The following is a 14,331-nucleotide window of genomic DNA, read 5'->3' as shown; positions in this document are numbered from 1 at the left end:
CCCTTCCCCTTCCCCTTCCCCTTCCCCTTTGTCTCTCCTGGGCTCTGTTATAAGGCTTTCACACTAAGCTCCATCCCCATTCTTTTTTTGTTCTTTATTTCAAGACAGAGCCTCACTAAATCTCAGGTTGGGCTCCAATTTGTAATCATCCTGTGTCAGCCTCCCAGAGTGCTAGCATTGTAAGTGTATACCACCATGCCCAGCTCAATTGCTTACTTCTGTGTTTTAGAGGTTTCTCTAAAAGTTTTTTTAATACATGTTCTATATCAAGATGAGGAGGTTCACTGTTTCTGAAAAATTTATGAAATCATGAATGATTGTTGGATTTTTTTTCATATTTTTCTGCATCAGTTGATAAGACTATATGGGTTTTTTTTTCTATAGCCCTTTATTATGATGAATTACATTGATTAAATTTTGGACATTAAGTCCGCATCCTTGGAATAAACTGTACTTAGTCGTATTATATAATTTCATAATTGTGTTGCTGAATTCTATTTGCTAATGTTTTGTTGGGTTTTGCTTTTCTATTCATGAGAGATACTCAATAGTTCTTTTATATTTATTTGTTTTTGATGTCAGGTAGCTTCACAAAACGAAAGTTTTTTCTTAAAAAGACTATTTGAAGTTAACTTTGAATTCTTTAAACATTTGGTAAAATTTTTTACTAAAACCATCTGGGTCTGGAGATTTCCTTTTTTGGGAATTTTAAAATTACATACTTAATTTCCTTAACAGTCACAGCATCATAAGAGTGGAATACATATTGTATTTTGAGTAATATGAATTTTGCCTGTTTTTTTTTTTTTTTTAGCAAAATGAATGTTTTATCTAAGTTGTCAAATTAATGTTTGTAAAACTATTTATAGTATCCCTTGTTATTCTTATGATGTCTGAAGGATCTATAGTGATAGCTCTTGTTTAATTTCTGACACTGTTAAGTTTTGCGTTTTCTCTGCTGATCTTGCAGGATTTGATTTTTTTTCAATCTTTTCAAAGAACTAGATCCTTATTTCTTTCACTGTATTGTTTTTGCTTCAGTTTTATTGATTTATACTCTTCACTACTGTCTTTTCTCTTGCCTTGCCTTGTGTATTTTTCTAGGTTCTTGAAATGAAACACCATATATTGAGACCTTTCTTGTTTTCTTTTCTTTTTTTTTTTTTTTTTTTTTTTTTTTTTTTTTTTTTTTTTTTTGGTGGTGACAGGGATTGAACTCAGGACTTTGCACTTGTCAGGCAAGCACTTATTCTACTGAGCCATCTCCCCAACCCCCTTTCTTGTTTTCTAATGTGATCATTTAAATTCTGTACAGTTCCATCTCAGCATTGCTCTAGCTGTGGCCCATGAGTTTTGATACATTTTATTTATTTGCTCTTTCAATTTTTTAGAAAATATTTTCCTCAAGATTTCTTCTTTAACCTGCAGATGGTTTAATTTACAAATTTCCTGTTTTTCTCATACTAATGTCTAATTTGTTTTTATTGTGATCAGAGAACTTCAGTTATTTTAATCTATTATTTTGAATGGCCCAGAATATGACCTTTCCTTGATGTGTATTCTGTGGGCATTCAAAATAATATGTATTCTGTTATTTGGCAGGCTGTTTTATTAATGTCAGACTGTTGGTTGATGATTGTCTTAGTCCCTTTGTGGTTCTGTGTTAGAAGACTCAAGACAGGGTAACTTACAATGAAGAGAAATTTATTTTCTCATTATTCTGGAGGCTGGAAAGTCTAGATCAAAGTGCTGGCATCTGGAAAGAGCCCATTTGCACTATCATTACACGGCAACAGGGCTAAAAGACAAAAGAGGTCTATAATTGTCCTTTTATAATGCCCTTATATAATCCCCTCCATGAGGGATACCCTCATAGCCTAATTACCTCTTGTCTGTTAATATTGTTACTACTATTCCAGTAGAACCAAATTTTTAGTGTGAGTTTAGAGGGGCAAACATTCAGATTGTAACAATGATGTTATTGATTTTTTTCCTGTAGTCTTGTTGATTTGCTTATCTTTTTTATTCATCAGTTGTTCAAGCATTGTTTGATGCTGGGTGTGGTTGTACATGCCTGTAGTCCTGCCTTAGGCAGGAGGATTGTTGTGAGTTGGAGGACATTCTGAATTACATAGTAAGAAGACCCTGTTGTCCCCCCTCCCTCCCCCAAAAAGGTACTGTTTTTCTCAGGAAGATTGAGAGATGTTGCTGTTTACAACTGTAATAATTGACTTGTTTATTTCATGTTATTTTTGTAGCTCTGTGGTTTGGTGCATACACACTCAGGCTTCCTACGTCAATGAATTTGCCCCTTTATCATCATATAATATTCCTGTTTTCTTTGTGCTGAAGGATTGTTTGTTCAATGTTAATACAACAACTCTGTTGTCCTCTGACTAACAAGATGTATCTTTTCCATTCTTTTACTTTCTTTTCTTTCTTAGGGGCTCGGTCCTTCTTGGCAGCTGCCTTCCTCATGGCGGCCAGCATGTTGCTCAGCCCCTCACGCTTCCTCTTGGCCTGGATGTGCATTCTCACCCTTTTTTTGATGAACTTGAGGATGTGCTTGCCCTTGGAGAACTTGAGCAGCTCCATGGCACCTGCTCATAGGGGGCAAAGTCGCACACCTCCTGGATCATGTCCCGCACGAACTTGTGTTTGGTGAGACGTCCATGATGGCGGCTGTGCCTGAGTTAGCTCACATTCTTAGTCACCTTGTGGCCCTTGTTGAGGCCCATGGCTGTGGGATAGTGGAGGGCCATGGCTACTCTTCTTCATGGCTGCTGTGGCGGAAGGCAAAAGGATTTTCTTTTTTTTTTCTTTCTTTTTTTTTGCAGAACTGGGGATTGAACTCAGGCCCTTGCATTTGCCAGGCAAGCGATTATTCTACTGAGCTATCTCCCACCCCTCTTTTACTTTCAACTGCCTGTAATCATTGTATTTGCTGTGTTACTTGTAGACAGTGTTGTGTGGCGATTTTCAAATCTAATCTGCCAATCTTCTGTATTTTAATCGGTGAATTTAGGTCATTCACATTTAATATAGTTATTATTACCAGGGTATAATTTTTTGTTTTGTTTTCTGTTCATTGTCTCTGGTTTTTATATTTTTATTTTTCCTGCTTTCAGTGGGTTACTTGAGCTTTTTTTTTAATTTTAATTTTTGTAGAATTTTGTTTTATTTTTTCAAAGTATGTCAGCAGATTTTTGCTGAGCATGGTAGCTTACTCCTGTAATCCCAGCACTCCACAAGCTGAGGCAGGAAGATCACCATGAGTTCCAAGTCAGCCTGAGCTACATAAGTGAGTTCAAGGCCAGCCTGCACTACATAGTGATAACCTGCTTCAAAGGAACAACAACAACAAAAAATTTCTTTTTCATGGTTACTCAATACCAGTGATGGTAAACTTTATGATACACATGTCACAGCTGGCTGATAATTATAATGAAAGATCTAAAAGTTTAACCATCACTGCTTTAGACATTCTAATGTTATAACTTATTGTAAGCTAACTGGTGGTTCCGTTTATTTTTCCAATTTTCTTTTTGCTGTCACTGATTGTTTGGTCTTCACCATCTGCTTTTTAGCCTATCTTTGAGCTCTTTATTTCTCTTGTTGTTTTCGTTTTTTTGAGACAGGGTCTCACTGTGTAGTTTAGTCTGACCTTAGATTCACTATATAGCTAGTCTGGCCTTAAACTCATGGTGATGTTCCTGCCTCATTCTCCTGACTGTTGGGATTACAGGTGTGTGCTATTATGCTCAGCTTCTGTTGTATTTTTAGTTTGGTTCTTCTATTTGATTTTTTATCTTCTTTTTTTTTTTTTTTTTTTTTGGTTGTTGTTTTTCATTTATTTCAAACACAATTTTTGTTGAAGCATTGTATCCTCCCTGCTTTAAAATCTTTAAATATTAAATAACTCTGTTTCTTTACTCTTGGCGTTGACCTCTGCCAATTGTCATTGCTCATTGAATTTGTTACCGTCATGGTTCTTGGTATGATGGTGATTTTAGGTAGAGATCTGAATGTTTTTTTATTCTGTTGTGTAACTCCGGGTGTCATTTAACCTTTTCTTTTGGTTGGTTTTTCTGACACTGCTCCAAGGGTCCCAGGGACCCTCTTCAGCCTCCCTTAACTCCTGAGGCCAGGAGGGTTTACCATTGTCACAGTCAAGCAATGGCAGGAATCTTGACTCCCCACTTGGACACTTCTGATACTATGTCCTGGAAAGGGAAGGGAACTTATTATCACTGGATAAAGATGAACATCCTGGCTTTCTACTTGGTGTCTTTTTTACACTTTGGATGCTAGGTTTATTTAGGGCCGCATTTGCACAGGTTTATAGAATATTTACTCTAAGATGACAAGACAGCTCCCCTCAGGGAGACCCTGGCGTAAGTGCATTTGCTTTACTTATTGAGCAAGAGGGTGACATTAACACGGAAGCTTTCGGCTGTGGCATTGGAATGATGCTACACGGGGCACCCTTCAAAGGCTACAGTCAAGGACCTACCCAGCTTTTCAGCAGTGCAAGCCCAGTTGAGGTCTTCTGGCCCGTTTGCCTGACATTGGTGTTTTATGCCTTGGAACTTCTTTTTGATGGCGTTCTTGGAGCTAGCGTAGATCATCTTACTCTTCAGAGGGGCCAGTTCTGGAGCCCACAAAAAGAACAGAACATCAGCTTTTCTTTCCTGAACTCCTTAGTCTCAAAGCTTACATCATACAAAGCATAGCGACAGTCCTTCTCAGGAAGCATCCCCACGAAGTGCTTAAAGGGATCGGTGATGGTCACACCCACATCTCCAACCAAGATCTCTTTGCTTTTTTCAACAATGATGCACTTTTTGTCTGCACTAAGACAAAAAATGACAGCCTTCTTTCTTTTCTTTATTTTTCTCTGGTGTGGAGCATTTCCGAACTTTCATATCATAAAACATGCGACATACTTCATCAGCAACTTGTACTCCTGAGGCCATCTTCGCCGCGGTGGTTGCAGGGACACAGAGTGTGCAGAGCAACCTCCTGAAGAGAGCAGGACTTACAGAGCGAGCACAGAGCAGACAAGGTCCCGCAAGCCTACCAAGGGGCAGTCGCCTACTTGGTGTCTTTTGACATCATTGTGGAATGGTGTTGGAGTACTTTTTGCAGCTAGGCAAGGTTGCGTGTCTGGCTCTTTGTTGCTTGTGGCAATTGGCTGAAGGAAGATGGTGATTGTCTAGTATTTTTCCCTCTTCTCCCATCCCTTCTACTCCTCTCATTTTGTCTTTTTCTTTTTGTAATTTAGATTGGCCTTGAACTTGCAGTTCTCCTGTCTCATCTCTTAAGTGTTTTCTGTCTTACCTGGCTGCCATATCTGCCTTTCAGCTACAGAGCACACTTGTTGGAATTTGTTAGTTCATGTTGGTGTTTCCAGATCATCAGCTTCTCCAGTACCCAGTCTGATTCTCAAGTACCCAGTCTGGGATGACTATAAGAAGAAGAAAGCCCTTCCTGAGGTCCTCAGGTCTGGTCTGTCTGTCCTCTGCTGCTGCTTTTAGTCTTCTTAGTTTGTTTTAATCATGGTGTCTGGGGTATTAATTTGTAGCAGTTGGCTGAAGGAAGATATGATGGGGTACTTAGCTGGAGGAATAAGGAGAATTATGCGTGCCCCCCCCATCTTCCAGGAGGTAGAGGTTTCAAGCTTCTGCTTTTAAAAAAAATATTTATTTATTTATTTATTTGTATTTTTAGGGGAGGGTCTACAGGGTGTTCAAGGTCTCACTGCTAGATTGGACTTGTAGTGATCCTCCTGTTTACAGCCTCCCGAGAGCTGGGATTACAGGCAGATGCCACCAGGCCCAGTCTCAATTGCCATCTCAGAGCACCCTGGGGGCAGGGCCAGCGCAACAGGCCCAGGGATTGAACCCCTGGCCCCTGTGCCTGCTTGCAGGCACTTTAATCCGCTGAGCTATTTGGCCGGCCCTCTAAATATTTATTTTTATTTCTTTTTTCTTTTTTCTTTTTTTTTCCTTCTTCGGAACCGGGGATTGAACTCAGGCCCTTGTGCTTGCCAGGGAAGCGCTTATTCCACTGAGCTATCTCCCCGGCCCATTTATTTTTATTGGTACATGTTTGTAATACATAATAATTACATTTATCATAGGGATTTGGTGCATATACATGACATTTTTCTTTTTTTAACCTTTTCCTCCCTCCCTATAGCTATTGGACCCCTTTAGTCTCAAGGTTCAACCATTTTCCTACAAATGCCTCAGATTTATTCTTCATGATAGAGTAGTACTCCACTGTGTATAAATACATTTTCTTCTTCTTCTTCTTCTTCTTCTTCTTCTTCTTATTATTATTATTATTATTATTATTTTTGCGGAACCGAGGATTGAACTCAGGCCCTTGTGCTTGCCAGGGAAGCGCTTATTCCACTGAGCCATCTCCCCGGCCCACATTTTCTTTATTCATTCATCTGTTGATAGATATGTAGGTTGCTTCCAAGCTTTAATTACTATGACAAGTCTGTTTTTATTTTATTTATTTTATCTGTGAATTTGGCTGATTGGTTTCTTTTCTTTCTTTTTTTTTTTTTTTCATTTTATTGAGAAACAAATAGCAATGAGACAGTTTCAAAACAGGTTAGGATAGTCACAATAATTAATATATTACATATTGTTGTCTGACAAGTCTGTTTTTATTTTTTTGTTTTTTGCGGCACTGGGGATTGAACTGAGGACCTTGCACTTGCCAGGCAAGCACTTACTGTGCTGAGCTACTTCCCCAGCCCGACAAGTCTGTTTTTAAAAGGCCTTTGGAGGGCTGGATTAAAATGCCTGCTTAGGCAGATGCAGGGACTGGGGTTCGATCCCCAGTGCCGTGCTGGCCCTGTCCCCAGGGTGCTTGGAGACTGGGCATGGTTGTGCATGCCTATAATCCTAGTACTTGAGAGGCTGAAAACAAGGGGATCACTGCAAGTCTAATCTATGTAGTGAGACCCTAGAAGAGGAAGAGGAAGAAGAAGAAGAGAAGGAGGAGGAGGAGGGAAAGGGGGAGGAGGAAGAGGAAGAGGAGGAGGAAGAAGAGAAAAAGACCTTTGGGTTGAAGAATACCCCCAGGCCCTCAGTATTCCCCTTCAGAGACTAGCTCAAAGTGCCATCTCTGGTTTCTGCAGGTCACAAGAGAAATAAGTTGCTTTGGAAGGGAAGTCACTCCAGGATTATAGTGGCGTTCCTGTGGGGCTGGAGCAATGTGTGTCCTGTGGAGGGACTATGTGAGAAAGGCTGCCTGAAACAACTTCAGGCCCTATCCTATATGTGGGTCCTTGCAGCCTGCTGGGGTCCCACTGTGAATAGCAGGTGCCAGCTTCTCTTGCTTCCTTCAGACACTCAGCCAAAAAACAAAACAAAGCAGGATTGAGCATGCAACTCTGTGCCCAAAGTGCTCTTCGCTACTGGCCAGCTTCCTTTGGGTTGTCTCTTGGCACTGTTTTGGCACTCTGGACTGACATGGCGGTTCCTTTGTGGTGGTGGAGGACATAACATTTTTAGATAGTCGCAGGACAGTGGTTCTTTCCCATGCTTAGAGACAAAGGTAAGGTAGCCAAGTCAGATCTGCAGGTTCTCTGAGGGGAAGGAAACTGAAGAAAGATAGTAGCTGGCATCCAGGACCTACTGCACACTGCAGCTGACTGACTTTCCTCTCTTTTCCCCTCTCTTCCCTTTCCTTCTGTAAACTTGCCTTGGGATGGAAGATGCAGCTGGGGCATCCCTGCCTTTTGGAACATTATGCAGCAGAGTGGGGTGCAAGCGCTTATTCTACTGAGCCATCTTCCCAGCTCCATTTTTATAGAGATGAGATGATTGACCTTATGCTGACATAGGACAGCCTCTCAAGGAAGGAACTTGGGGCCTTTCTGGATGAGTGGGATTGCCAGGTAAAGAGGTTGGTTGGAGAACTGGGAAGACAGTAAGCAGTAGGCCCTTTGGCAGGGTTATTGGGAGAGGTAGAGCCACTGAAATGTGCCAGTATGTGGGTCCTAGTGCTGGGTGCTTTGGGTTGTGGGCTGGCAACAGTCTAGTTGCTCTCAGTGGGAAGTACTAAAGGATGAAAGCTGGCTCCTAGTTGTGGCCTTATTTGACAGAGCGTTCCACTGAGACCTGCGAGTATGTGGGAAGCAGGTATGTGTGGTGGGTGTGCTTGCCTCTTGGGTGCTGACTGTCCCCTTCCCTGTCTTTATGGCCCTAAAGCTGCATAACAGGGATGCAGGATTCCTTCTGTCTAGCTGTAGACACCAGGTCAGACCTCCATGACTGTCTCTAGGACAACAGTGGTGAGCTCTCAGAGATAAACAGCCTCCTGTCGCACATATACCATAGGTTCATCACCACTTCTCTAGGATATCCTCCAGGTCCTCCACCTCATGCCCTGTTGTGTTGTGGGCCTCCTGAGCCCCTTGGCTTACCTGGCCCTCTCCACTTCTTCCTGCAAGTCAGTGAATCCAGTCGTTGACTTTGTAACCTCTGTCACCCTGTGTTGGAATGAAGTTTCCCTCATCAGATTGGGGCAGAGTCACTTGGGCTAAGGAGGATTCAGCTCAGATCATTGTTTGTGGGCAGAGAACCCATGAATACTTTTATCTTTCTTCCCCATTGCTTGACATGATCTTGGTAAATAATTTTTAAGAACAGTTTTATGGAGAGAAAATGCATACCATATAAGTGACCCATTTAAAGTATTACGAAAGAGTGATTTTTAAATATATTCCCAAAGAGGTACAGCCAACTACACAGTTGTTTTTAGGAGCACTTCATAATCTCCAATAGAAACTCTGCACCCCTAACTATCACTCCCAGGGCCTTCAACCCAAGGCAACCACTATGCTACTTGTGTCTCTCTGTGTCTTAGTCAGTGCTTTTGATCAGTGGATCTCCTTCCCAGCCAGCTCTTCTTCCCAGAGTCCTTACTTATTGCCCTACTCTTCATTCACTTAGGCTGTCACTCATATCCCTTTATTGTGATGTGTATCAGGGTTTGTGATTGGTGGTGCTGATATGTACCTAGTGTGCAGCATTCAGGACTTTGCTGTATATACACTAGGCCTGAGCAGGCATTTGTTCAACAGTGAATATCAATGCCAGAAAGGACATAGCTGGGTTGAGAGTGTAGCCTGGATTCTGAGGGAACTTGGAAATAAGACTTTGGGTTTTTTGTTTGTTTGTTTGTTTGGAGACAGGGTCTTGTTATGTATTCCAGGCTGGGCTTGAATTCACAGCAGTCTTCTGGCTCAGCCTCCTGAATGAGGAGATTATAAGCATGCACCACCACACCCAACTACTGAGGAAACTTGGGTTAGTCTTTTAGCTCCCTACTTTCCTATAACTCCCATTTGGTACCAGGTATATGCAAGCTGATGATTTGATGTCACTCCAAACCCTTGCAGCAGAAACCAGGAAAGTGGTACATTGTCTGACCAGGTAGAGATGAAGAGATGCTTTCTAGTCTATCCTGTGGATTTTGCAGGTAGGCCTGTGGGCTAGTTGAAGAGCTACACAGGATCAGCGAGTCTGGTTACACACAAGGAGTTAGTTATATGGCTGACTTCAACTTTTTCCAGGCCATAAGTGGGCTTCTACAGGGTCACTTAGGTGCAAGTAAAGAGTAAATAGGCTTACCCTCTTGGGGATTAGCTGGGCACTACTGGTGTTCTCAGAAAAAACGGATCTCTACTCTTTGCCCCTGCCTTCCCAGGTGGGGTTTCATTCTATGAACCATTGAGCCCACCTGGGCCCTGTCTGCCTAATCCCTGGCTCTCTATAGTACCTACTCCTCTATTTCAGCAAAGCAAGGCTCGTTCTTTCTACAGCCCACCCCAACCTCCTTGGACATAAAGGATTCTTTGACAAAAAGTATAGAATAATGCCTAACATTTATTGCTGTGTTATATGCCAGACAATGTGCACAGGCCCACTTACCCAGTCTACTAATAGAAAAAGTTGGTGCTCTCAGGAGCCTCAATGGTTCTGCAGAAAGAAAAGGGTTGTTGGTGTACCCTGGATGCTGTGTGATTTCCAGCAAGAAATCTACTGTCTTTGAGTCACAGGTAATAGCTGAATGAGGTGTTGTGATGGGACCTCCCAGTTTAGAGAGTTAAATAAATAGCATATTAAGAGGACCTCTAAGGCTTAACAGAGAAGTAGGGGTAAATATCAGTCAAGTCTTCTAGTTTTCTTTTGTGTTGCTGCCCTCCAAAGGGTGGTCAATATATTGGTCTGGTTGTACCTTTTTCACCCTCTTTTGTCCAGGTTATGTGTATAGGAAGGGAGATGGACCTCTTAGTGTCTGTCCTGTTTTTCTCACTCAGTTGAGCTCTCACTGCCAGGGCCTGAGGAAATAGGGAATTTGTGAACAGTAAAAGCATAAAAATGCTCAACATTTATTGACATTTTCCTATGCCAGACACTGTGCTCAGTGATGATTTTTCCACATATAGTTTCTATGGAGATATAATTCACACACCATAAATTTCATCCCTTTAATATACATAGTTCAGTGTTTTTTTTTTTTGATTGTTCACATTGTTGTGTAACTTCTTCACTGTCCCATTCGAGAATCTTTTTTTTTTTTTTTTTTTTTTTTGGTGGTACCAGGGATCTAACTCAAGACCTTGTGCTTGCTAGGCAAGCACTTATTCTACTGAGCTCTCTCTCCAGCCCCCCTAGAGAGTATTTTTATCACCCTCCCCCAAAGAAGTCCCATACTTGTTAGTAGAAACTTCACCCTTACCTTCTGCTTCTGGGAATCACAGTGTGCTCTCTGGTGTATGGGTTTGCGTCTTCTAGATCTTTTAGGCAACTGAAATTCTGTAGTATGAGAGCTTTTTCCCCTGGCTTCTTCAATTAGCTAATGCTTTCAAGGTTCATGTATGTTATGGAATGCATCTGTACCTCATTCCTTTTTATGGTTAATGTTCTGTTGAATGGATAGACCATGTCTTGTTCATCCATTTAGCTGTTGATGGACATTTGGGTTGTTACCATTTTTTAGTGGTTGTGAACATTGCTGTTAAGAATACTTGGGCCTGGGGATGTAGCTCAGCAAGCAACACAGAGCCTGCTTGGCCAAGTGCAAGGCCCTGGGTTCATTTCTGGGGGTGCGTGCACGCACACACATATACACACACACGCACCACCTTTGAGTACAAGTTTGTATTTGAGCTCCTATTTTCTTAGATTAATACACCTAAAAGTGGAATTGTGAAGGCTAATGGTAATTCTGCATTTAAAGAAATGTTCAGCTATTTTCCAAAGTGACTACATTATTTTATCTTCCTATGCAGGGTTTTATCTGCATTTCATTTTATCAGTCCTTGTATACATTTCATGTGATATAGTTGAAACTGTTAACACCCTCACCTTTCAAATGAAAGAGTTAAAACTTAGAGTATTTCTTGCCTTTGGCTGCTGGTAACTGATGTGTCTTTGGCAGCTGTAGGCTTTGAACAGTGATGTTTCTCCTGTCCCTTGACTGCATTTTTAGGATAAGAGCTTTGGGTTGTGTCTTTCACATTATGTTCCTGCTGCCTAGCAAATGCCAGCACTCATATACTCACTGGCTAAAATGTCGTCCCTTCCCCCACCCCGATCTTGGTGTGTTAATCAGGAATATAAGGGAAGTAGCCTATGTCTTTAGGCATTTCATCAAGTAGGGTTCAGACTCCTTGCAGGGTTTTATGTTCCTTTCCACACCAGATGCTGCCCTCCACCCCCACCCCTGCATTGCACTCCCAGGTATCTGCCTTGGAGACTAGGAAGCAGGTGACTTCTTTCTTGTCAACTTGACTTGTTCTCTCTTATGTTGGTCAAGACCATTAATGACCTCTTTTTACTTTTGTCCTCTAGGCCAAACCTATTTATGGTGGCTGGCTGCTCCTGGCTCCAGATGGGACTGACTTTGACAACCCAGTACACCGATCTCGGGTAAGAACACTGGAGTGAATCCTCAGGGCAAGAGGAACCAGAGAGAGAAAGGGCCCACCTGAGAGCACATTGACAGACTGGGTGAGGGAGACAGAAGATGAACAATGAAACCCTAAGTCAGGAATCAGTAGGGAACTCCATACCCAATTTGTCACATTCACAGGTCTCACCAAAAAGCGTCAATTATTCATAGTTGTGCGAAGTCTTCCCTTCAAAATGAGATGCTCTTCTGTGGATGTTGCCTATTTGTGGGTCACCTTGACTTTGAAACCAGTTAAATGGAAAAGGCAAAAGAGCAGTTGAGTTCACATTCACATTATGCTAATTTTGGCTTCTAGTTCCTTCAGTGCCAAGGCCCTGCTTCATACAGTTCTCCCAAGCCAAGGGTTCACACTTGAGCACTAATGAAAGGATGGGTGGGGTGGGAGCCTTGCTGAGATGCAGCCACCTCTCCCAGCACTGCCAAAGGCAGGCAGATACCTAACAGCTATCTAATACCTAACAGCTATTCCTTGTAGGGTTGGTTTGGTGATCATGAATTTCTTCAGTTATTCTTTATCATGGAAATATCTCATCTCTTCATTAAATCTGATAGATAATTTTGCAGAGTATATCTATGTGGATTAGAAGTTGTTTCCTTTCACAACCTGAAATACGGGAGTCCTGGTGAGTCCTGCCCTGTACCCATCTTAGTGGGAGCTCTGCTGAGCTGCCCCTTCCCCCTGGTCATGGGAGGCTTCGTGAACCCTACCCTGCCCTCCCACCATTACAAGAGTCTTGCAGAGCTTCAGCCCACCCTCATCATCTTCCGAGCTTTCCTGAGCTGTCACACACACACACACACACACACACACACACCCCTATGGCAGAAGCCACACTGAATCCCACACAATGAGAGTTTTGGTGAGTCTACCCTGTTCTTCCACTGTTGTGGGAGACTTGCTGACCTACACCCCACCTTTCTACCATCACTGCTAGGTAAACATCGGAAGCTTGAGAAATGTCAAAGCAAAGGAGCGAAAGGCAGTCTCAGACCTTTAGCCTACCCAAAACAAATCCGGGAGATAAGATCATAGAAAAACTTGGAAGTCACACACATTGCAATTTCTGAAATGATAGTACCTGAAGTAAAGAAAACACTCTATTAGGATATAAAAGAAATCAGATCAGAAATAATCTCTTATGTAAAAAAAGAAATGACAAGAATCATGAAAAAATTGCTCAGTACAATTTTTCAAGAAAAATTCTTACAGTGATGTGAAGAAAAACAATATAAGGCTAATAGGTGTCAACACAGATGACATGAAAAGATTTTGCAGAAGTAGTAGCAGAAAATTTCTGAAGCATGGGGAAAGAATCTGACATACAATTAAGTGTAGTGTATAGAACTCCAGTGAGCCATAATCAAAATAAATCTACATCTAGACATGTAACAATATAGATCTCAAGAATTCAGCTAAAGAACAGAATAATAAAAGCTGTTAGAGAAAAGAAATAGATCACCTGAAACGGAAAGCCCATCAGAATCATGGCAGATTTCTCAACACAGATCATCAAATCAAGAACTTGGAGTAAAGTATTTCAGGTCATGAAAGGAAACAACTTCTAGCCCACATAGATATACCCTGCAAAATTATCTATCAGATTTAATGAAGAGATAAGATATTTCCATGACACAGAATAACTGAAGATATTCATGATCACCAAACCAACCCTACAAGGAATACTGACAGATATTCTAGAAAGAGACAGAAATGACCACAACTTCAAGAACAACAACAGAAAGGAACCAACAAGCAGAGTGAGCAATTAAGTACAGGGGAAAAGTAGGCAACTTACAGGAGGAAAATAACATGACAAAGATAAGCCAGTGCATATGAATTATAATCATCAATATAAATGGCCTCAGTGCACCAGTCAAAAGAAGCAGACTGGCAGAATGGATCAAGAAACAAAAGCCAACAATATGCTGTATACAAGAAACACATTTGACTCAAAAGGAAATTCATAGAATGAAGGTTAAAGGATGGAAAACAATACTCCTTATGACAGGAACCCAGAAAAAAGCAAGGATAGCTATTTTGGTTCCTGACAATATCTATGTCAAGAATGATTAAAAGAGAGAAAGAAGGGTACTACGTACTTGTTAGAGAAAAACTGCAAGAGGAAAAGGGAACAATCATAAATATATATGTGCCCAATGTATGAGCACCCAACTACATAAGACAAATTTTAATAGACATGAAAAAATCAAATGAGCAATAACACAGTTATAATGGGGGACTTTAACACCTTACTATCACAGAGAGATAGATGAACTAAGATAAAAATTAGCAAAGAAATAACAGAACTAAACCAAACTTGTGAA

The 14,331-nt window shown here is 41.3% G+C and overlaps 1 protein-coding gene and 1 pseudogene across 9 annotated transcripts in view; one reads left to right on the top strand and one right to left on the bottom strand.

Annotated features, from left to right (window-relative positions):
* The window catches only part of Mprip (myosin phosphatase Rho interacting protein), a 155,361-nt gene that overhangs the window by 32,853 nt on the left and 108,177 nt on the right, over positions 1-14,331 (top strand). For all 9 annotated transcript variants that reach the window (XM_023700154.1, XM_023700155.1, XM_004640309.3 and 6 more), the window contains exon 2: positions 11,886-11,963. In XM_023700154.1, coding sequence (XP_023555922.1) covers positions 11,886-11,963 — 78 coding nt within the window. The remainder of the gene's footprint in view (positions 1-11,885; positions 11,964-14,331) is intronic.
* On the bottom strand, positions 4,473-4,978 carry LOC101565423 (annotated as a pseudogene).

This window comes from Octodon degus, unplaced genomic scaffold (assembly GCF_000260255.1).
Source record: "Octodon degus isolate 3935 unplaced genomic scaffold, OctDeg1.0 scaffold00122, whole genome shotgun sequence".
In the NCBI taxonomy this organism is placed as follows: domain Eukaryota; kingdom Metazoa; phylum Chordata; class Mammalia; order Rodentia; family Octodontidae; genus Octodon; species Octodon degus.
The sequence above is the reverse complement of the archived record's forward strand: the minus strand, read 5'-3'. Positions and strand labels throughout refer to the sequence as shown.